The sequence below is a fragment of the Centroberyx affinis genome, unplaced genomic scaffold, assembly GCF_046629955.1.
Source record: "Centroberyx affinis isolate AG114_WGS23_722 - 3 ecotype Tasmania unplaced genomic scaffold, CSIRO-AGI_Caff_v1 ptg001080l_1, whole genome shotgun sequence".
NCBI classification, from domain to species: Eukaryota; Metazoa; Chordata; class Actinopteri; order Beryciformes; family Berycidae; genus Centroberyx; species Centroberyx affinis.
In genome coordinates, this window is record NW_027279627.1 from 316,007 (window position 1) to 341,451 (window position 25,445).

The window sequence follows — 25,445 nt, forward strand, 5'->3', positions numbered from 1 at the left end:
ATTGATGAAGTCAATGAATTAGTATCCTCAGAACTACAGACAGTGTGTGGATAAGTCTGGGTAAATTCTGTGATAAGAACTGAACTTCAAAACGCACAGTTTAAATCGTAGATTACTCTGTTCTTATCATAACCAGGACTGTAACCATGTACACAGTTCCGTAGCTTCTGACGTTTGCTCTCAACGTGGATAGGTGCTTGGCTGCACTTATATGATTAGCCTGCTTCTCACACGCTCACTGGCTAAATGGGCTGCGGAGGAGGAGCTGCTCTCAGTGTCCCAAGAAGAAACTTCCCTGTCACTAGTACTGTTTGATGTGAACAACGTAGAGCGCAGCTCATACAAGACAGAGCATCGTTGGCAAATCAAAAGAAACAGAGTGAACTACTTTCTCCTGTGGAATCTGCGCCTTTTCAGCAAGACATCTGCGGAATATAAAGTTTTGATTCCATGCGTAAAATGGAAATTAGGAAAATATGGATTTGCGCATTGTTGGAGAACTTGAGGAATGAGCCGAAATGGAAAAGGTTACCACATCCGAACTGAGGAGAGGACATTTGCTTCGTTTAAAAGGGTGAAAGAAATAGCTGCAGGTATGAACAGCACGGTAACAACCGGCAGGTTTCAGCCGCCCACTATCCCGGTCATAATGTTCATATTCGGGGTAGCGGGAAATGTCATCGCCATAGTGGTTCTCCGAATATCAAGAAAGGAGCAGAAGGAGACGACTTTTTACACACTAGTGTGCGGTCTCGCAGTGACGGACCTCCTGGGCTCCCTGTTGGCCAGCCCCGTCACCATCGCCACCTACATGAAGGGCTCGTGGCCTGGGGGAGAGCCACTGTGCCAGTACTCTGGATTCATCCTCCTCTTCTTCTTCTTGGTCCAGCTCAGCATCGTGTTTGCCATGTCAGTTGAAAGATACTTGGCCATAAACCATGCATATTTCTACAATGAGTACGTCAACCAAAGACTCGCTGCGCTGACTCTTTTGGCCATTTACATTTCCAACATTGTGTTTTGCGCGCTGCCCAGCATGGGGCTCGGACAGGTGAAGCTTCAGTACCCGAAGACCTGGTGCTTCATCGACTGGCAGAATAACCACACAACAGTTGCCACATTTAACTTGATGTATGCAGGTGTGAACTCATTTATTGTGCTCGCTACAGTCATATGCAACGTGATGGTGTGCGGAGCTCTGATCCTGATGCACAAGCGCTTCATTCGCCGCACGTCTCTGGGCACGGACCAGAGGCGCATCGCGGATCTCAGGCGCAGACGGAGTTTCAGACGTTTGGCTGGAGCAGAGATCCAAATGGTCATCTTGCTCATAGCTACCTCTGCTGTGGTTCTCATCTGCTCTATACCTTTAGTGGTGAGTATAGGCAACAATAAACCGAACAGTCAGTCCAGTGCCTGTTTTGCAGTGGGTGTTGCCCCGGTCACCTGGTCGTAAAACTGTTACTATCAGAGGATAGAGTAGTTCTAACTACTAATTAAGTTTTCAGACTTCACTTTGAATCGATACGAATACATACAAATTAGAATACAATAGAATGCAATAGCAAATTGAAATGAAACCTCGTTAAAATTATTAGGAAGAGACAACAGTTACGCACCCTTATACCACATGCACTGTTTCACTTCATGAAGTAAATGAGAGACAGAGACTGAGAGGGAAGGCAGGTAATGATATGCCACCTGTGTATGTGTGCATACATCCTCTCTTCCAGCCACCGCACTGATGTTTTAGATCTTTCTAGTCTCATTGATGCAGCGCCGTCAGTGAGACTGTGCTGACTAATTAGTATGACGTCACTTCAGCAGATTACAGGATCAACATGTGCGCAGATAAAAAAAAATAGCACAGTGGAGCTAATAGGAAACATAACACATAGGACTAACTGACAACCTGGTTCTTCTGAGCTCTCGTTACTAGTTTATTCATTGGAAGCAAGGTTCACTGGAGACTGTAGAGAGATTTCCTTATGCTTGCTCATCCATCCCCATAGGAGAGACAATATACTGAAGAATGAAAAGCAGAAATTCTCGGATATACTGTATGTGGCCAAAGTCAGTGATCCAAGAACCTCACTCCCATATTCCAGGAAAATATCTACCGTCACCCACTGTGACCTCTCTGTCATCTCCCCTTTTGTGACTACAAATTACTCTTCTTCTACTTACTCTTCTTCGTGAGAAGACTGCTGTTGATTAGACCCTTGGGAAACCCAACAGCCAAAGGCCATCTTGTGATGGATGATTTTTAGGAGATGTAATACTGTTTTTATTGGCCTCTTGCCATTGCCTCTGTGCTGTGGTTGCACAAACGTTACAGTGCGGCCTAGTGCCTATTTAGATTTGAGCATTCCATGTGACCATGTTTGAATAGGTAAAAACAACAAACAATAGATTTTACTGCTCTTATAATTCCAACGTAGTCAATACAAATTCATGAACTCATATATGATCAATTGATAATTGAGAATTGTTGTTTTCTCTCCTTTGCTTTCAGTTGAGGATCTTTGTGAACCAGTTATACAGAAACCAGGTAGCTGAGCCTATAGAGAGGAACCCAGACCTGCTGGCCATCCGCATGGCCTCTGTCAACCCCATCCTGGACCCGTGGATCTACATCCTGCTCAGAAAGACAGTGGTCCTTAAGCTGATGGAGAAAATCAAGTGTCTATTCTGCAAAATGGGTGGTCGAGGGCAAGGAAGCAGGGGGCAGTTTCGCTGTGCTGACGGTCGCCTCTCCTCCTCCATCGTGTCCCGGGACTCCCCGTCACTGGTCTCACGTGAGCTGAGGGAAATTGTGAGCACGTCACAGACTTTCCTGTACCAATCTGAGGGAAGTGACGGGAGGCTCGGATCATTCCAAGCAGGGGGAGCGGGTGGCTCCAGTCCACCAGCTGTAGAGAGATCTCTGCTGCAGGACCCCCAGGACGCAGAGGGGCCTCGGAGGGAGAACTCACAGGCCGTTTTAGAGGCCACAGCACCAGGCAGGACATGTGGCAGGGATCAAGCTTCACCACTGAAAGTGGTTCCAGTGGGTCCCAAGGACCAGACTCTACATGTAACCTTCACAGATGAGACTGTGAACATACAGGAAAAATGCATATAATGGGTCGACTATACAAGACTGTGAGGAATCACATGAGAAAGCGCGAATTTCCATATTGAACTCATCAGAGAAGTGTTTGGACTGTGTCAGGACAGAAGATAGGACATGATGAGAACCCTGCAAAGACTTGATAATAGCAGGAGAGGGTCTGGAGACTGAAGAATTCATCAAGTTTGTAGATATCTAATCTGTGTGCCATAGTAGACTGCTGAAAAAATGACATTTGACAGATGTATTGCTGAACTAAATATCCATTATCAATGTATTACTCCTCAGTCATAGCCAACCACAAAAACCACCATCATTAAACACACCGCAGTAGAATTACACTCAAATTTAGATGTTACGTTTATTTGCAATTATATCAACAAAAACAGAAAACAACATGACATTTTTGGAAGAGATCTTTTGTTGCACTTTTTGAATCATAAAACCACTGCAAGGCTGTTAGTAATGTTTGTGTTGTAGTATTTTGACTGTAAAGAGTTGATGTTAAAATGTGAACTGTGTCCACCATAATGTTCATTTATTTTAAGAATGAAAATACCTTTTATTGTCTTCTCTGTGAGAAGGTCCAGATAGTTTCTATCCATTTCAAATTGGTACAAGATGAATATGTTCATTGGTACTTTTCAACATTTGCAAACAATTTGATCATACTGGTTGAGTTAGCCGCTCTACCAAACTGCCTGAGGTTTAACCACAAAGCTACAACAATATCATCCCTTAAATTGGATTTAATAGTGAAAGGCAGCTATACTGTGACTTATAAGATATTTCTCACAATACAGACACTGAACAACGTTAAGAGGCCTCAAAAAGCAATCTGTTATTATAAGTACAGGTTAATTTTCCAATTTAGCAAATTTACACAATTACCCCTTTAGGATCAATAAGCTGACCTTAATTTAATTCCCACTGCCTCTTGTCTAATCAGATTTTATTGGGAACCTTAAAATGGGGATTGGAAATTGAAGAATTAAATTAAATTTAGGGGTACATCATGAATGTTTTGCCTTTTCTTCTTGAAATGGATCTCATGGTTCAACATGGCATTATGAAAATGTTGCTGAAGATACAAATATGAAACACGTTCATATTTCCGTGTTAAAGTCTGTCAACAACCAGTATCAGTACGTTTGTTACCCGCTAAAACGTCTAGTGTTTGTGAACAATCTTTGTGTTGTACCAAAATCATGAATAAAAATTCAAATACAAGTGAGCCAATATTCACATTAAGCACATGTTTCTCTTCTTGAAACTGAGAGGCACAGCACAGCTGCTAACCAGTCATGGCACAAACCTTGTTACAACCACTTTGCACAATCCAACACTGATTTAGAAAACATTACAGAGATTAAAAGAATAGTAATCTCATTTCACCATGTTTGTGTTTAGACATCATATTCAGTTAAATATGCATGGTGAATATAATTTGTACAGTGTGCTATAAAAGGAAGAGGAGGGATATATCAGGAGTATAAGAGCATTTGCGCTCGCTCAGCACTGTCTTGGGTCAGCAAAACCTATTTAACCTGAACGAGGCCGTTCTGAACGACCACCTGGGTGAGGCTTTGCTGTAGATGGAATATCGATCAGTCCAGAACAAAACTGCTTTGATGCTGGGAATGAAAATCAATACTGATTACTGGAGGTAAATGGATGGAAGTGAACTTATCATCAATCATAACAACTAAACTTGTTTGAGAGTAATATGCACAGAAATGATCTAAGATTTTTGGAATGCTTTTCATGAAATCTTTGCTAATTGCCAGGAAAATAAATAACAAGCAGAGACAAAGGCATTAAGAAGTAACAGATATTGTGTCCAATTCATCTCAAACAAATGTTTATTTCCTAGTATTATCAAGGAAAATATTACTAAATGACATTGAATGGGTGTATAATTCATACAATGTGGCATGCAGTAGTTGCAGTTTCCTTGTAAAAACAGATGTAGATCCTCAGATACCTGAAACAGAACCTAAGTGAAATTCAGGCATTCAGACATTAAGTGCTCTGCAATAACAATTGCTCAGCCAACATGTCACTCTCAGTGCCATTTTGCTGCTGAGAAAAGACGGCACACTTTTGTCCTCCTCATCTCCGCCCCTGTCTCTACTAGTGCTGATGGCTAAAACACATTTCAGTTCAGATGGCATGGCACTGCTCACAGGGCTACAGATTTCTCTTGTAGCCAATCGTTTCTTCACATCTAATGATTTCCAGCAACACAATGTGCCTGATGTCCAAAGCCTACTGTGCCAAAAACCATTTCTCTGAGAGATCTCCCACTAAAGAGGGTCGTGACCTCAGACGAAGAGGTCTGTTGCAGCTGTCCAGTCTCCTGTGGGACCAGCAGGAGGGAATGACTAAACAGTCGTGATACGGTTTTAATAGAGGGCAAAGAAAAAATGAGTCTACTTGGAAACTTGTCTCCTCTTTCACCACCTCTGCAGCTAACGCCAACATTACACTATATCTGATAGCCTGTTTTAGTCATATGAACCGCTTCCACCAGCAGCCTGGGAAAACAATTGGTTATTAGATGCCACTCAAAAATCAATGAGTGTTCAAGCTGCTGCCTGTCAGAGTAGCCATGGAGTTAAGAGCATGGGACTTTTAGCACAGGGAATCCAGAACAAGATGGATATAAAATAATAACTATATTTGTATTGTGCTTGTCTTAGTTACAAACATTTTAATAATCAGCTATAATAAAGGAAAAACTCGTAATGCTGGCTACATTAAGGCCTGTAGCTTAATAAAGATCTTTCTGCAAAATTCACCATCTTTTGTCTCTTTTGTCTGTAATCTAGATTTTGTAAGAGTTAACAGAACATCAGATCTGCGACACTGCTTCTGTAGTGAGTTAAAAGCTCTGTAATATAAGCTGGGGTCAAGCCATTTATTGCTTATGAAAGTCTAAATTCAACTCTAAGCTAATGTAAGGTAGCTAAAATGGGAAATCTATGATCTCTCATCAGTTTTACTACTGCATTCTGAAATGGGAAAAACAAAAAAGAACCTTGAAGTCAAAGCAAAAATACAGTTACAATCATCATTTTGAGATGAAATGATACCAGAAAAAATACATATAAATTACTTTATTTTGGAGATCTGTATCAATTTTAGAAATAAAATCTAAACTTGACCAATCAGATTGCTTGACCATTGTATAATATTCATTATGAACTCTACTCTGAAGGAAACTTCAGACTGTACACAGTGTTGTTGCCACTGTAGAATGATGATTGGTATTTAGTGATGCTGATGCAGCGAACATCACCATTGTACTCACAATCATGGTTGTTTATGACCTATCTAATGATTTTGAACTGAAAAATCAAGATAGCATTCATGCCAATGGAGGCTGTTATTATCAAATACCTTTGATATAATGACGTGACAGTAATGTTTACACTTGAAACATATCACACAGATCTTATCAGGACGGCCACTGTCAGGACACTTTTAGGGTTTTTGCCATTCAAAATTAAATCTTTGTACTTGCACTATAGCATCTGGAAATCAGATGAGATGAGATGAGATACACTTCATCACAGATTTCACACACACAATTACTCTCAGAAATACTCACAGAGGGAAATTGACTTGTCCACCAAGCTCAGAGACACTGAGAAATATCTTATCTGATCTGTCTAACATCTGGAATGACTAACATCACTCCTGTCCCACAATCAACATGAGAATCACTGTGAATCTCATAGTGAATTAATATTTCCATTTCATGTGAATCATTCACATGAAGTGGAAATGTTACTTCACTATAGCAAGGAGGATAAACCTTTGTAATGACCTGGCAGCAGATGTTTTCAAATCCCTATGAGCCAGCAAGCTAATATTAAGGTAGTAAACCTTACTGTCTTAACATTGCCTTAAGTTGTCAATTAATGAATATGGTTGAGAAGGTCGTCAGGTATTATCTCTTAATGAATGGACAGCCTCCAGCGAATCAGACTCACGTATTGTCTCAGGCCATGGTTAATGTTTTAATATCTCACCTTTCTTCTGACTCTTTCATAGCCTTTTCTAAACAGCTTGTTATGGAGTACATTTTGTTCAGTCTTGCATCATTATGCAACTGAAAAGGTTTTATCTTTACTGGCTATATCATGAGTAGGCTAGTTTGCTCCAGAGCAAGGAGTTTCCAGAAGACTTCCTCTGGTCATCTGCTCTTGAGCATGTGCTTTTGATGACTGACATATTCCAAACAGGTCAGGACATCCTCTTAAGCAAAAAAATGAACCAGTGTTGCATGCTTACGTGACCTCTTAAGGGTGCTGACTGATCACATATGGACAGATCCGGTCTTTAGCCTTATTCACACAGAGCTAACGTTTTGTTGGGACATCCAGAGCCCCTGTTACAGAAATCCAATTATTTCTATATTTATACTCTCATATAAAGCCAAAGAGCACCAACTGCTTGAGCAGTGAAGCTGTGAAAAATAAAAAAAATTTAATCTCCTGTTCCACTAACACCAAAGTTGATATTAAAACAGATAGTATGTTTGATGCAGTATTTGAACTGGCCCACCCTCTGGACTGCCGCCACTCAGTGGATCTGAATCAATTACGATCCAGTGCTGTTCAGCATGTTAGCATTTATTCTTTAGATTAATTCGAATAATAGCTCTTTTTAACCATTTATTTACAATTACTCCATGAGGCATATTATTCTTATCCTTAGACATATTACATTTGAATGAATAGCAAATGTGTCCTTTATTTGTAAAACTTTCCACGGCAAACTACGTACTGTATTTTTAAGATCATATTTAAAGGCTCTGATAACACTAATCCCATGCAACTGTACATTACAGTAATTTTGGGCAGAAAAATTGTCTGTGCAGTGTACATTCGCTTTGCCTCTCTCTTAATGAAAAATTGCTGCAGGTTGCAGACTGCAGCTCGACTGTCAAAGCAAGTTGATGTGCAGAAAACTGTTTTGAAATTATATATCATTTTGTATTTGCTTAAGGCATTTGGTGTTTTGGATTTTTCCGAGGGGCCACTTGACAAATCAGCCACTAAGAATGTTAGAACATGTTTAATTTCTACACCATAATGGTCAAATCTGGGTGTGCCAGGTTCAATCTCAGGACAGCTTGGTAAAAACCTGTCCTGTCCAAATCTATCTCTAGAAAACACAGAGGTACAAGATAACCATGGAACTTAAAAAGTCTGGAGGGAAAAATAAATTGTACAAAACACAAAGAATCTTGAAATGGATGCATATTTTTCTTCACCTTTATTTATCCAGGGAAGATGAGCATACATACATACATTTACAGTTACACAACATTCATACAGATTCATACAGGAGGATACTCAATTCTGATTGGCCGGAGGATTCATTCATTTAAATTACACTGTAACTAAATAGCTTCAACACAAACGTTTGATCACTATTCTGAATTAATGAGCTAGCAAGGTTTGACCGTTTCATTTAAGCCAAAACCTGGCATACAGTCCTTTACTTGGTCTTCACGCTGGCTTCCGAATAAGCAAGTTTTTAAGCACGGCTCACAAAAAGAGCAGCTTCAGAAATGAGATCGTTCAGCCCTGAAATTACAAAGTAACCAGGAGCGACGACTCATCCCCTGAGCCCAGTTCAAACTCCTCGTGCCTTGACGAGCTGCTCCTTTGACGAGGACGCCGCGGCCCCTGACCCCTCCTCTTCAATCAGCACGTTTTTGATATTCCCATCAGCATCTACGACAACAGCCGTCCTCTTCAGCTCCTCGTAGCGCGTCTGTCGCTCGGCCATGGCCACGCAGGCGTCCAGCACCTCGTCCGACTCAAAGTCATAGTCCCGCTCCAGCTCGGGGGCGCTCAGTATCAGTTTTTGGGTCTTCTCCTCTTGCCGTCTCTTCTCCTGCGTGGCCCACTGCTGCTGCTGCAACCTCCCTGCCCACGCCAAGTCCTCCTGCCACAGGGTTCGCTCCGAGGGGCACAGGTGGATCGCAACCTGGAAGGACCTCACCGCCTGCAGGCACAGCACACACACAGGATTCAACTGTTGATTGATTTACACACACATGAATTGATATAAAGAATGTAAAGCCATGAAAAAACTTCTGGTTTGGTATAGTTCCCAGGAGATCTCTACATCAAAATGAATAAAAAGGGAAATTTACCATATACTGGCCTATCTTTCATCTGATTTTTATACGATAAACTGGGGAATGCATTGACCTCTCTATTTCAGATTTTTTTAATAAAAAAAAAAGTCCTCCTGTGTGTGTTTTTTATTATTAACAATATATGAGAACAACACAAAAGAGTCACAATTCTCTGGCAGGGCAAACCAAATGTTCCATGCTTCTCTTAGAAATCACTCAACCCTCTTATGAATGTTTAAATCACAGAGACAACTGTTGCTGTAGCTGTAATAGTTAAGAGGGTCATAAAAGAATCTGAGCACTCACTCAAACTGTAAGTGAGGAGAAGTTTATAACAGTATTCTCTTAACGGTTATAGCCCAAAGTTTGTGTATTCTCTGTAATTCTCACAGATGAATAGTATGACACTGACACTGGTGCAGCTGAATGAGCTGCTGAGTCTATTACTAGCATGTCAAAAAGCCTAACCTTATTCATGCCTCATTACAAGAGGATTTACCGTTTCATTAAGAAGACTTCAATGTCATTCAGCTGACTGTGCATCTGTAGACTGAGTTTTACATTATTAGCTCACGGAATAGAAATACAATTTTCATCCTCCGATCGGTAATGGGACCATATGTCAATCCTGAACCATGACAATTTTCTGCCAGGGAAATTGTGAAATTAATCCTCCCCTAAGTGCTGCTCATAGTGACTGATTAGTTCATAAATCACCACTAATAGAAACCGAAAGGAGCTGGATGCTGTTAAAAATAGATGTCTGAAATCTCTCAAGCAAATTCCAAACTTTACTGACAGAGAAATAAGCTCCTTGTAATGGGAGATGAATGTTAAAATGGTAAAGGAGCCAATCAATAAGTGATCTCAAAGAGATATGTGAGCAGTTGACTTTACCTCCAAGGGTCAAGGCACAAAAGTGATCCAATTGGCCTTGGCTGGCCTTTCAACACTAATTTTCATCAATACATTACCACATCATGCAGCTAATGACATGACTGTTAGGTCTAATCAATTAAATAACCATGATAGTCCAATGAAGACAAAACCTTTGAAAGCCTTGAAATAAGCAATCCTACCACAAAGAACCTTACAATTTAGGATAATTAGATATCCATCCAAAGACTCTAGATGCAGATGAGAGGACAAGTCCCTAATCTTTCTTTCACGCTCTAATAGCATTGAGGAAAGCTTAGCTTCTCAGGAGTTGCACCTGTCCTCTGTGATGCAGTGAGCCACTCCTTATATGAAAACCAGTCAAATGTCAGCCCAAGCCCTCTGGCCAGTCTGCAGCTGAAACCAGGCCAGGGAAGTGTCACGCATCAAACATGGAAGCATTTCATGACCAGTAAAAAGGAGATGTGGTCATTTCCGCTCTAGTCACTTCTTGGTGCTTGACCACAATGGCTTTAACAGAGATAAGACTTTTACTACACTGCAAAAAATGTCCATCTTAACAAGTCATTTAGTCTATAATCAAGTCTTAAGATGTTGTAAAAACAAGTGGAAAAAATCAGCCAATGGTGCAAGATAACATCACTTGTTTACAATTCAGTTTTCCATATTTTGAGATATTTCTTGTGAAAATATCTTGAAATAAAGTGAATCACACCACTGGTATCAGTGTCACTTCATTCAAGAAAGTGTTTCTTCTTAAACATTTATGCAGTGTATCAGCCATTGAAAGACTCATTAAACGCAGCCAAAATTTTTAATGGTTGTTTCTATGTGAAAAACTGAGCCTTCCCATATGCTGTTTCTCTCTTTTATCACTTTCCATAAAACTCTTAATGGACACCTCACATCAAGCCAACATTCCTTTCAACTCGATGTGAGATATTACCAGTTTTCCCAAACTGTAGCATAAATAAACAAAACCGAATGGGCACCGATTCGTCCTTTTGAAAGCAATCCTTCAACAGACAAAAATGTCCCTTCAGGCTGATGCAGATCATGCGTAAAAAGAATGAACAGATTCATTAATAATGATCGAGCCCTCATGCTGCAATGCTGTCAATGGCAGTTTCAAGTATTCTCACAACATTTAACAAGTAACCCTAACCCTTAACAAGTGAGAAAAAACAAACAGAAATAAGTGACAAACAATAAAATAACAAGCTATGTGTCTGCTATATATTATTTAGGTACTTTCCACATCTCCCTAGAGTAGGGAGCGAAGGGGAAATTAAAGAAGGGAGGGAAAAGAATAGACAGACACTTCTAAAAGAGAAAATGGGGAATCACTGCACTCACATTTGCACAAACAGGCTCTACTCAAACATGTTGATGCACACAGAGTTCTGAGACTCGACTGAACAAGCCTCGCTAAAAATAGATGTGCATTTTTTTTCTTCCTTCTCCAATACCTTCATTATATATGGAGGTGTGTCTATATTTGGCTTAGCTTGAGCTCAAGTAACTTTCAACACTTCCCATTGTTGTTTTGGGGAGGACAGCTCTCTAGCTCCAGGACATGTGGGATCTACACACAGTGCCATTAGCCATCGGGTTTCTGAGTTCAACCCTTTCTGTGCTCTGCTCTAAATGGGTGAGCAGTGTAGCTATGATCAGCAGGTTTCATACACGCACACGTCCTGGCCTGTTCTGGGGCACTTTAAGCAATCCGCCTTGCCCCGGGCCCCTGGGCGTGCTTTGAAAGAGGCACTTCATCTCAGAGGCAGGGAATCGGCAAAAAATGCATAGATAAATAAGCTTCCATAGAAATGACTGACACATCCTAATGGGTTTCAGGACAAAAAAACAATAAAACTTTGCCACCTTACTGGTTTATAATCCACCACGAAAACAGGCAGAGTTCATTACAATTGCAAACACCTAAAAGAACATGTGAACATCATGAGCGACTCACTGTGTGACATGCCATCAACAGTTAGGTAACACTACTGAGTCTCTGTTGGGACAGTCTGTTCAGGCGGTAGCAACCAAACTCACCAGGTCCACCTCTCCCAGGTTTAGCTGGGCACGGCCCAGAGTCTGCCAGCCCTCCCACCAGAGGGGGCGGAGCTTCACTGCCATCTCTGCTGCCTTCACAGCCGGGAACACTTCCTGGAGGGTGGTCAGCACCTGTAGGTCCGACACAGCACAAAGGGTAAAGGCTATTTGAGTGTGTGTGTGTGTGTGTATGTGTGTGTGTGTGTGTGTGTGTGTGTGTGTGACTGTGTGTGTGTGTGTGTGTGTGACTGTATGTGCTCATGGTGAGTATGGAGTTACTTTCAAAAAGGACAAAAAAATGGGATTCCCAACATCAACCTTTTATGTGCACAATAAAGTATCACTATATTATATTTTGTGAGGACACTGAGATGCAGCTTCTGTAGCTGACCCTGACCTCTGACCTCGCTGGCAGGACACAATCAAAAGGACATATTTTTCCTTACGGGAACAATAGAGTATCACAAAAAGACTTCTGCAGGTCAATTGCAGAAAATAATAATGGACAGCCTCACCAAGAAAACCCTCTCCAATCATTTCCCGCATTGTGCACATAACATATGATGTACTGTAAACCCAAAAGTAATAAGAATCAGTGGGGAAAAGAGAGTATGAGCGAATGATGTGAAAATGTGCATCATATTCACATTAACAAGTCTGCATAAGGCCATACACATGTATATAAAGGTTGTGAAGGGTCGAAATGGTAAATTCCTGGAAAATGTTCTGAAAAAATTGATGAATGTATTTGTACATGACAAACTTGTTAACACCTTCTATGAGCCAATTTTTTGCTACCATACAAGATCGGTAGGTTGTAGCTTGATGTAGCATGCTAATTGAGGAGTGTTAATTCATGTATTTACATTCATTTTTATTGTACAACTTTGTTTTAAAAGGATTTGTGTTGTGAATTCCCTCTGTGCTGCTGAGGAACATTGCCCCTAGAGGGCTTAGAGACAATTTACCTCTTATAACCCCCCTGATTGGAGTAAGTGACTCCAGGTGTGCTCAGGTGTACTCAAGTGAAGACCAAACACTCTGCCAGTTCAGAGCAGACAGACCTGGCACTCAGGTCTCTCCAGTCCTGCCTCCCTCATGACTGACAATGAGTTTCCTTCTTGACAGTTTACTGTTCGAATTATGTTTGTGACCATATGTTTGATTACATTTTCTACCTCATTTATGGATAGCTTAATTTATTGTATTGATTATTGATTTATGCATTTGTTTCTTTGATTATATTGCAGAAAACCATGAGTTGAATGGAGGAAATAAATGGACAACTAAATTGCATTCCCTGTCAAGAACTCTTTTATTTGAGGCTCTTAAGCGGTCAACTATTCCTACACCTACACCAGCACACGCATTAGAGAGAATCTGCTTCATGGTCCGGAACCTGTTGACTACTTTAAGACTTAAGGGAATGCATACAGAGCTTTAAGCTTTATGGAGGAGACAATACCACTGGAAAAGGAGAAGAGGATTCTTCCTGAACGAACGAGAAGAATACCCCACCGCACAAACCCATGTCAAGTTTACTGAAGATACAAGAGATAATACAGAGCCAGCTGGCCCCGGGAGATCATCCTGCATGGAGAGAGAGAGTCTGATCGATATGATGGACTCACTGAGAGAGAGTGAGAAAGAGGACACAGCTGAAATGGAATAGCTGAAAAGCAAACTGGATGAATATGGAAAGCGTGGGAAACAGAGACAGGAACTGTTGGAACATATTAGCATACTACTTCAGGGCAGGGGACAGAACATAAGCTATCCCCACGGTCCAAGTGATGAGCTACCTGAAATACCAGAGGGAGCACATTCCCACCACATTGAACAGGGAGCACCTTCCCTTCACCATGAGTTTCCCAGCAGCCTTGAAATGGTTAAAGGACCAGCAGAAATGTATCACTCAACAGCTGTTACTAATGCTAACCTTGTTTCTCATCCCTTTGACCCTGTTTCTAAATCTATTCCTGAACCATTAAGTCTCAATGTTCTTGAATCACAAGGGGCAGTGGGTGGTATTGAGCCACCAGCAAAAGATTTGGTGGACAATCAGGCTGTGTGTCAGCAAATATCTTTCCCTATAAGTGACCCCTGTCAACACCTTGAGCCTAATCAACCCAATACACATTGCATTGTGGGAACATCCACTCCTCAATCCAGTCTTGTGCATTCACCAGACCCAGTGGTCAGACCCAAATCTAGAAATGTTCCTCCAATGCTGAAGAAGGCCCAGTCTAGCCCCCAAGAGGCCAAAAGTCATGTGGGAGGTCTATCTGTGACCTCAGACGAGGAGAACTTTACTGCATATAAACTTCATGAACTGCCTCCTAGCACTGCAAGCGGTCAACTATTCCTACACCTACACCAGCACACGCATTAGAGAGAATCTGCTTCAATTTGTTTAATCAAAGTGCTTAGCAAACTATCTATCTCTCTGTACATGGCAGTGCATTGGTGTTTTCAATTAAAGTTAATCTCAGAACTAATTTGTCGATTTTTATTTTTTATTGATTTCTATTAGAAGGGTTTGCATTTATGCCTGCTTATGATAAGGCAAACGGTTTCTGTTTCTGTCTGCATTTGACATGGTAAATACAGCCTGTGCAAATAACACCCATAATTTCCATTTTATTCCCGTTAATTCCCAGGAATTTGTTTCTTCACATATCCCTGACACATGTACACTTTTCACCAGAGAGATCACCAAACACAAAATGACCCTAGACTGTTCCGTGTCAGTGTCCAGGACACTTCAACAAGCAGCATCCTGGTAGAAGCTTTATCATGGCCTTGACACACATGGATCTCCGGTGATATGCCACCAGTGCCCCATCTGTCCATCTCCACACTAAACAAACACAACGGCTTGAGAGCTGTAGAGTTTGTAACACACTTGAAGTACAGAGTATCTGTTTGTTTCAAATTGAAAGGATCTTCAAAGACAAATATCCCATATCACAACAGAAACGGGATAAGAAATGTGTTATGAAACAGCTGGAGATCAATTTCTGAGAAAATTATGCCACGATACTGTCAGCCGAAGATGAACATGTAACTTTTCTTAGGGTAAATCTACAGCATCTTCAATGATCTCCTTCAGCTTGACATCATTCATATGGCTAGTAAGAGGTGATGAAAGCTTTGCAAATGGAGCTCATTTCTTCCAGAGCAGAGTTCAGTCAACACCCACTAACAGACAGACAGACAGACAGACAGGCAGGGGGCTGGGCGCATCACGCACAAGCTGATTGAGTTAAATCGGAAGAAAGTGATGACAGGAAGTAAACAGCCGATGTCAGCCTCGCCGTCCTCGTCATCTGTGATGATGAATCCAGTGATGGGAATCTGATGAGACCCGCCCCACTCCAGCCTAATGTATGTGAGTAGCATCCAACACTAGAAATCTGACTGACGACAGACAAGAGGTGAGGCAGGCTATTCATGTGTAATGAAACACATTAGTACATAATCTAATAAGAAGAGAGGACATGTAGTTTTGAACAGCCTACAAACAGACGTGTGTTTCTGTCATTCTTCTAACTCAGTCATGACATTGGGCAGTTGCAAAAATGAAGCGGCAGTGTTGATTTTCCGGGTCTGGTCCTATAATGATTTCCTTCTCAAATATCCCATAATGGATAATGTCAGGCAGAAAAATGTAATGTGTGTGTTAGGGCTATAAGGAGAGACTTAACTGTGCAGCAGATAGTGAATGAATGAGAGACAATGTGGATCAGAGGGCTATCTAGCTGCCTCTCAATCTCCTACTTTTCCCATCTGAAAATGGGATTATCCATGTTCTCAGTGATGCCTGTGTTAGAAAAAACGGTAGAGGAGAGAATAGAAGACAAGAAAGAGACAAGACAGACAGATATGGTAATACAAAGAGGAAGTGAAAGGAACAGACTAAGAGAAAGAGACAGACAGAGGGAAAGGAAGCAGAACAAATCCAAAGCTCCTAACTTGATGGGAACAAGCTGAAGAGTTTCAGTGGAGTCAGCACCGTGCTCTCTCACTTAAACACATACCGATGTGGCAGCTGGAAGAGGGTCTTGGTGACCATGATGGCCGACACACACACACACACACACACACACACACACACACACACACACACACACACACACACACACACACACACACACACACACACACACTTCACCAAAACAACTTATTCAACTTCACTTACTAGTTTCAGTTAAGAGTTTATCTTGAAATCTCCAGCTGCAAACGTTCTGCTCTCAAAACAAGTTGCCACAAGTGACTGATCTGTGCCGGCGATGCGTTCCAGGGCACATCCTGAATACGCAAAACCCCTGACACATATATTCCCAGACCCAGACGCAAAACTATACACCCAAACTCTGACGGCAGCTTTTGGATTCTATCTGTAGGCCTTTTTTGACACACTTTGTGCTGCACCAGGAAAATGGAGAAACATGAGACACTCTGTTCCAGTCATATGGTTAGAGGCAATTTTACCCATATTACGCCAGAACTGGGAGCTAAAGGAAGAGAAGAGGAGGAGTAGAGAGGATAAATAGTACAGTATTGTTCTGTAATGTACCTGAGACTTCATCTCGTACAGTAGCGGGTCGTCTGGAGTCAGCTGAATGGCCTCGTCCCACTTCTTGACGGCCTCCCAGTGCCTGCAGAAAACACACACACACACACACACACACACACACACACACACACACACACACACACACACACACACACACACACACACACACACACACACACACACACACACACACACAGAGTACATAAACTGCAGTCCAGATGATAGATGAAGAATATGCTGGCAGCATTAACAAATCTGATTGTTGAGTTTTTTGTTTATGTGATCATGGGGCTCGGCTTGTAACAGGTGTATTGTTCAGAGGGGGAGCTATAGGTGATAATAATTGGCCAAGCATTGTGATTATTTAGTGTTTGAATATCTGCTGGCTGCAATATTATGAAGACTGTTGCTAAACCACTGACCCCAACATTGACAAATTCTGTATGTTAGGGCAAAACAAGGCTTAGCTTTGACCTTGAATCAGTCAATTTTGTTGACATTGCATGGATGGTAAAGAGCATAACTTGGATGGTGACATTCTACATTAGCACCACTGAATAGCCTCACTTACCTTTTTATTAGTCTGTGGTTGCATGCAAACACTGTGAAGTGAAGTAACAACTCATAAAAAGAATCACATCAAATCATGAAATTAAACACTCCCTGTCTCATGGTCTCTGTCTTGAGATCAATATAATATGTGTTCAGTGGATATCATATAGCTCATCCATGGTAATGTGTATTTGCTTGTTATAGAGGGGTCACTGCTGCCGCCCTGATGCCTTTACATTCTTGCACTCCATGTTTGGAAGGCTGAGAAAAATAGAAAACTCTGTGGAATCTGACTGATTCACATTTCAATAAATTTTTTACCATCACTCATCCTACCTTTGTTTTTCCTTCTTTTCCATTGAGAAAAAGAGTGCTAATACAAGCCAGTCAAAATCAAATTGACTGGTCTTGTTCTATTGGCTGATTTTGGGTGAGAAAAGGGAGAATTGGCTCCCAACACATTTCGCTCCTGAGGCTATAAAGCTGTAAGTGTGCTCTAAAATCCTCTCCAGCTGTCTGTCAGAGTGGCCGCACAGAGCAAGCCAGGGCTCCAGCAGGAGTTCATCCAAACGCAAGCAGGTCCTCTTAGATGAATACACAGGTTGGGCAATCAAACCCATTTAGTCATTTGGTCTGTGACTTGTCTGAGAGCTGTAGCGACGCACTGAGATTGGCTACCAACTCCCGCCCAGTCAAGCACAGAGGTAAATAAACAGGATTTTGCATATATTTGGGCAGGAGTCACATGTGAGTCACGCTGCAACCTCACTTCAAACACTTGTCACCAGTGAAGGCCACTGACCTATCGTGCAAACCTTTTTTTTGGATGGTTCAATATTCTTTGGGTTTGTGCCCACACTGGGGTTTTTAACACACTGCGAGCACACAGTTATGCTCTGTTTCACTCTAACAACCATCTCCTCCTCAAGTCAATATTGACTGAAGACTCATTTCAAATAACTGACCTAGTCAGAGAGCTTGGAAAGATTATCTGATGAATCTTGTGTTCGACAATCAATGTGCTTGTCATGTGTACATCCTAGTTTTATGGAGACGGATATCCTGAAGAACTGTAGAGTAATTCAAGCCAGGGGGTGAGATCATTAACCAATAACACCAACACTGATTAGTTGTAAAACTATGCTCTGATTAAAAATAGACCCAGGATCAAACTAGAGCAAACTGTACACTGTCCTTCTTGGACAAACAAGACAAGTGAGGAAATGGAACTGGGGTAGTGTGGAAATCTTAACAACGACAGGCGAGGCAAAAGGCACTGCTAAAGCATGTCAGGAAATTAAGCAATGTACAGCTTGAAGCCTACGAGCTAAAAAAAGGGACTCTCCCCCCTGACATCACAAATCTACTGATCAGTAAGATAAAGGACAGACAGTGAGACAGACAGGCTGACAGGTTCACAGAAAGAAAGAAAAAAGAAAGAAAGAAAGAAAAAGAAAGAAAGAAAGGCTGCAATCACTTCTATGTCATACAGGCAACGAAAAAAAAAAAAAAAGGAAATGAACATATGTGCATTGTGGTCTAGTGTTGAAAGGTGTCCATATTGTGGTAATACCATCTGACAGTGTTATGCATAAGAAGTCAACATCCCCATGTAGGTTTCTGAAATGTGCAAATGCAAGTATATATACTGCGGCTGATTATTGTTATATTATATGGTTTTTTGGTATGGTATTTTTTATTTATTTATTCATTTTTTCCTTTTCTTTTTTCCTTCTTTTTTGTGTTGTACTTCTGTATTTTGCTGTTATGGGTAGAGATGCACCGATCGATCGGCCGGTGACCGGAATCGGCCGGTTTTCAGCTGACCGGCCGATCAGTCTCATATATCCGATTCTGTGCCGGTCAAATTTAAGACAACGGTAAAAACTCCGCTGTAATTAAGCAATATTAACGTACACGAGAGGGTGTGCGTTACCGTGATGCTTACGGACCTCGGCGCAAGCGCCTCAGTCCTGACCGCATCACACAAACTGCCTTGCTAGCTCAATCTTGTTGTAACTAAGATATCTGCTGAAAAAAATAATTTTTCCATTGACAGATTCAGCTACTATCTCCGCGAACTTCACATGTATTTTTAAGCTAGTAGCGCCGTGTCACCGACTCACCGGCACAGCTGATGGATGGCAGAGCGTCTGGTAACATCAAGGCTGAACAAAGTTAGCTTAGCGTTATATTTAAATATATTGTATGATAATATGGCGGAGTAATATTTAGTGATGAGCACAGCTAGGTGTGCTGTCATGCTGATTTGAGCACGTTCTAAATGTCTAGTTGACCAATCAGATCGCTTGGTCGGAACTACCTGTTGTATAATAGTCCATAATAGTAATAGTCCGTGTGTTGTTATATAGATCTGTTGCACCTGTTTTCTTTCGGGAAAGTATTAAGTGGGATATACTGCAAATCATTTTCATTTGGATTTTATTTGTTCAAAAAAGCTCTGTCCAGTAACCTGGAGCACTTTTTTATTTTGAGATTTGTTTGAGTGAGAGTGAGAGAAGGTCCTGTAACCTGGTGCAGTTTTGGAGAAAATGTAAGTTATTAATAGTCAACGTTTTATTATGAACATACAATTGAATTTTAATTTTCCATTAAAGAAAAGTTACAAAAATGTTTGTGTGTGCTGTCAATTATAGTTCTTAGAAAGAAAATCGGAATCGGCCAAAATCGGAATCGGCAGGTCAGACTTTTAAAAAATCGGAAATCGGAATCGGCCAAGAAAATTGCAATCGGTGCATCTCTAGTTATGGGAGTATATGTCTGTTGCACTTTTGTTTTGAAAAGTTTAACAAACTATAAATCATAACAAAAAAAAAAGAAGTCAACATCCCCAATACATAGTTATGGTAACAACACTAAACCAGAGCAGAGTCATAAGCCTAAACCACAAAACCTAAACAAACATTTTGACCTTTAGAAGATATTGGATATTACAAATATTACCCAAATCTATGTGAACTCCAAAGGCTGATGTTGAACTAGATATGAATTACATTTGGTCAACGCTCATTCAATAAGTAGGGCACACTAATATATAGGCTAACTACATCTGCAATCTATGCAAACCTATAAATTAAGCATTCCGTTTTTTTTGCTGTGGAAATGTTCTCTTCAATGACAGGGGGTCATTCCACCCAGTTAACATTCCTCTCTGCATGACAGTGATGGATAGTTTCATGGTTTAAAGGCGAGAGGAAGAAATACAGTAGCTGTGCCAAAAAGATTTGTGTAGGTATCTGTAAATAGTGCTTATAAAATTGTCCCATACATGGGGCACAATCTTAGACAGGGTGGGAAATGAACACCAGCCAAATGTTACCAAAATGTTGACTGTAGCTGGTGAGACCACGGGCCTAAGGAAATATAGTGCACAAAAATAAAACTGTGACTCCTAATCCTAATAATTTTACATAAGACAATGTCCACTGACATGAGGACAGAAATGCAATAAAACAGGCGAAACATTACGGGAAATCGTAGCCTACCCTCATAGGCCACCTACCCAAGCGGTGACTCAAGGGGGAATCGGTTCACAAAACAGGTAATGGAGGAGATCTTCAATTACATCAGGAGCATCTAAACCTTGGTAATGATAGACTGACATCAGAGGTCAATGTGGTTAGAGCAGAAAAAGCCCTGGCTGACATCCGTGTCCAGACACCATCTCAAACCCCTGACCAGCCATTATAGACCAGCAAGACATCATTTCCGCAGCAGAATCCACTTTCTACTCGCAAACACAATTACAGGCAGTTACTGAGGGCAACAACATTACATCTACTGGACTAGGGTTTTCACAAAGTGATTGTGATTTGGCTAAAAAGGTCAATTATCATGGAAGAAATATCAAATAACAGTTCCTGAATGAGGCCTAGCTTTTTCATTTTCTCAGTGTCTATAGAAAACAAAGTTACATACAGGCAACTGGATGGTTTGTTCTTCCAATGTCTCACCATGTGAGACTCAACAGGTTGCTGCAAGTCTTTTATTTTTAAATGCAGCTACATAGGCTACCACTTAAAAATAATTGTATTTTTTATCATCATTCATTCATAATGTTGACTCTGCAGATCATGGATGGGCCATAATAGTCAACAATCGACTATTTGACTCGGCTTATTGATTTTTTATTTTCCATTCTTGACATGGAATTGTGATTTATTTTGATTACCAAAGTATGTCATGTCAAGTACAATTTACACTTTGTTACTCATGTTTTAATGTCTACTAAATTGATATAAGCCAATAAGGCATCAATCTATAATCCAAAGGCACACATGGTGGCATGCAGCCTAGCCTATTCACCTTTTTTTTGTGATGACACCAAAGTTGCCTAATCCCACCAGTTTCATAAAGGTTGTGGAAAGCTATTTTAAATATGCTGTATTAAAGTTTCATCATTCATGTAGAATTTGTCATCATGCAGAAATTGCAAACCAGACCAAGGCTGCAACAGAAGAGACAGACCAGAAAGATCATTTATATTTCCTGTTCCCAGAAGAAATTGCTAAGCATTCTGCCTCAAAAAGCCTATCCACATTATAGCCTAATTTAAATATAGGCCTTTCTTGACACCAACTAGTCGACTAATCATTCGGACAACTGACCGACTAGTCGACCTAGAAAAAACTGACTTTTGCACATCCCTCCTCCATATGAGTATACTTCAGTAGGTCCTAGACTAGACTATCTATCATAGATAGGATGAAGAGATGTGCAGGTTGCTATAGCCATATCCTTGTTAGCATCTTCTGCCTGAAAGGCTTACAGTATACTGCAATTTCATTATCATCTTGCATGATGTTTTCAAAATGTCTTTCCTTAACATTGAATAAAAGTTGACTGGACTAAAGGCCAGCCCCTCTCAGGGTCACAAGACATAATGTTTTTTTATGCCATTTACACTCACAGCACCTCTAATCTTGAGATATAAAGCTCTTGAGCTTTTGAATTGCACCTGGAGTCAAACGTCTCACCTTGCAGTTTCATGCAAAAGCATTACAACACTCAGTTAAATCAAATTCAAAGGGGGAAACTCAAGTTCAGATGGCTTTCAGTTGTTAATGTCTTTAAAATATCTGTTCCAGGTGGGTGGGGGATTCGATTAAGTTTCCTTTTCTTTTTCTGTTGGACCTGTTCGGACCTATGATATAATGTGAAAAATTACAATAAAAAGACCCTGATCAAAAACAAAAAATATTTCTGTTCAAATAATTCTGGATTTCTTGAATGTTTCTCTCCATAACCCAGCCAGTGCAGCGTTACAGACGGAGCTGTGTGTTCTGTACAATGACGCCCTCCTCTGGAGGATTTCTGATGGTACATGTGTCTGTTTATAGCCAAAGCCAAGCTCCTTTACTCCATTCTAACAGTCTGTCACATAATTAACAAAAGCATGGGTATAAAACTGATTAAAAGCTGGAAGGAAGGAGAGAAAATGGTAAGGAGGATAACAGTAAATTTCCTGAAAGGGCACCTGGCTGTCTTTACCGAATCCTTTCTCAGGAGACGAACAGCAGAGGCTTCACTGTAGAACAGATTCATTCACAGGCTCTGGCAGTAAATGTCTCTGGACAATGTGTCTGGGCAACAGGCGAAGGTGAAAGTAAGCCCTTTCTGTCCGGTGCAGCAGTCCACCAAAACAACTGATACCAGCATGCAGTGCATAGAAGGATTCAAATTATAATACTTGACTACTGTAAAGCAGGTACTGACTATAGCGGAGGCAGCTTAGGCGTGGCAAAGGTTTATCCCCTTACAAAAAATACCTTAAGGGAATAAAGGTATTTTTTGTAAAAACAATAGCTGAACCAATATTTAGCATCTCAGGATATCAGTTCAACTTGATATTAATATTACAGCAAATATGTATCCATTATCGACAAAAACCCTATAAACACGCACACACGTTTGCACACAGAATCAATACTGCCATACAGAATTACAGTATACCTCTGCTTACAGGCATTTAAAGACCAATTTCAAAGAGAGAGCAGTGACTGAGATTTGTCTGTGTGTGTGTGTTATCTCTGTATGCTGTGAGAATTAGGATTACAGCGCTAAAGCTGTCACAGCCTTGTGCACACCGAGCACAGAAAACAGGCGACTTAAATTTCTTCCCTTACCTGCCTTGCTCGGCCAGTGCTGCCCCCTCTTCCTTCAGCCTCTTGCTCTTGGCTGCACAGTCTTCCAGCAGGACCTCCCGCCGCCGCTTGACCGCATGCACCCAGTCCACCTCATCTTCCTTACATGCTACAGCGTCAGCCTTGTCTGCCTCAGCCTCAAACTGCTGCACTGTTGACTTTGAAACCTTCTCACCGACTTTCCTCTTCCACCCAAATGAAGCCATCCTGTAGGGAGCAGAGGGAGGGAGGGAGAGGGAGAGGGAGAGAGAGAGAGAGAGAGAGAGAGAGAGAGAGGTAACAGTGGTAACACACTTTCACTGTCAAATATCAGAAAAGGGACACATATAGACCCCTAACATTTATGAGCATTTATTTTATTTTTTGCTTAGCATGCTATCCAACTACAGTATATTCTATCCGACACCCAGATATAGCCTATGCCAGTGGTTCTAAACATGAGGTCCGGGGACCACCAGGGGTACTTGAGAAGGTTCCAGGGGGTCCCCAGCAAATTGATGAATTGTTAAACTTCACCATTATTTCATTTACAAGAAGTTAACACAATTAGAGAATGTAGAAGAATGACTATTTTGATCACAGTTTTCACTATTATCTCTCTACCTACAATACAGATAGTCATGGAATTCTGGACAAAATCATATCAAACAATAAAAGTTTTTTCAGATTTGGGTCCGAGAGACAAGATCTCATCAAATGGGGGTGCGTGGCTCTAATGTAGACTAAATTAGGAGTCCTTGGTATAAAAAAGGTTGAGAATCACTGGCCTATGCAATTAACGTTATGCATCAACCTGGCCTGCTAGCTTTACAGCAAGGTACATTTTGATTATGGCTGCTTTATGTGTACCTGTCAAGTACACGAAATAACCTAAAAACTATAACGTAACGTTAACCCCTTCCTGACTAACTTCGAGACATCTCAGCCTCAAGCGGTACAGCACCAGCCTGGTAAGACCATCCTGATCACGTGACCTCACGTTCTGTTTCGCTCCACGACAGAATGTGAGGTCACGTGATCAGGATGGTCTTACCAGGCTAGTACAGCACGAAAATGCATTTGATAATGATGCCGCCTTTCATGACAATATAATGATGCACTGTTAATTTAAAGCAGAGGGATCATTGACTGTATGGAAAGCAATCCACGCTGAGCTGTAATCTACACTGGGCAATCAGTGATGAGACTTTTATTGTCAATTATCAGAAAACTGCATGCAACTATCCAACTGCATGCTATCAGACACCTAGATAGATTCACCAGTCTGTAATTCTAGCTTTACGGCACGTAACAGTTTTAGTATGCCTTCCTTATATGCGTTACCCCGTAACAACTAGCTATAACGTCTCTGCTAACGTTAGCTAACCTAGGATGCTAGCCTTTACGTAACGTTAAGCTCCTTGACACCTCAGACACAATCGATAACGAAAAACATTGCACTTGATAATGACACAGCTACTTTTAATGGCGATAAAAAAAGTGTTAATTTAGAGTAGTAAAACACGGTCAGACAGGCAGGTATACGCACAGTCTTCTGCAGCTGTCCGTGTTGTAGCGAAACAGACGCCAGTAGCCATTTGGTGACCTTTCACCTCTCTGACCCGGAAGCCGTGGAAATGTCGACAACGTCCCTTAAAGACACACACTTTTACTGTAAAAGTTATCTGTATGAATCTCCACCCCTGGCTTTTCTTTCTTTCTTTCTTGTTCTGATCTTTTTGTGTGATGAGCATACTGTATATTATTTGAAACCGAAAATTCACGCGTTTTTAGACAAATCAATCAACCAAACAAACAAAAAACTAATAGACAAGTAAATGGATAGATATAGTTACCTTAAACTCTTCCTCAGTTAAATGACCCGATCTTTTTTGATGTGGCACAACGCGATCTCAATCAGAAGTTCGTGTGGCAGCGTAGCACACT

At 41.0% G+C, this 25,445-nt stretch overlaps 2 protein-coding genes across 3 annotated transcripts; one reads left to right on the plus strand and one right to left on the minus strand.

Annotated features, from left to right (window-relative positions):
* The first annotated feature begins 252 nt into the window (after positions 1–252).
* ptger4b (prostaglandin E receptor 4 (subtype EP4) b) lies at positions 253–5,852 on the plus strand. The gene is made up of 2 exons (XM_071523319.1): positions 253–1,375; positions 2,516–5,852. The coding sequence occupies exons 1-2, from the start codon at positions 509–511 to the stop codon at positions 3,122–3,124; spliced, it is 1,476 nt and encodes a 491-aa protein (XP_071379420.1). The 5' UTR covers positions 253–508; the 3' UTR covers positions 3,125–5,852.
* Positions 5,853–8,401: 2,549 nt separating this feature from the next.
* Positions 8,402–25,110, minus strand: ttc33 (tetratricopeptide repeat domain 33). 2 transcript variants are annotated; one of them, XM_071523343.1, is made up of 5 exons: positions 25,048–25,110; positions 23,502–23,726; positions 16,804–16,885; positions 12,225–12,356; positions 8,402–9,136 (listed from the first exon to the last, which is right to left on the minus strand). In XM_071523343.1, exons 2-5 carry the CDS (start codon positions 23,723–23,725, stop codon positions 8,762–8,764), a joined length of 813 nt encoding a protein of 270 aa, XP_071379444.1. In that variant the 5' UTR covers position 23,726; positions 25,048–25,110; the 3' UTR covers positions 8,402–8,761. The 2 variants fall into 2 exon arrangements, with proteins under 2 accessions (XP_071379444.1, XP_071379445.1); XM_071523344.1 differs by lacking the exon at positions 25,048–25,110 and adding an exon at positions 24,886–24,904.
* Between the last annotated feature and the right edge of the window lie 335 nt (positions 25,111–25,445).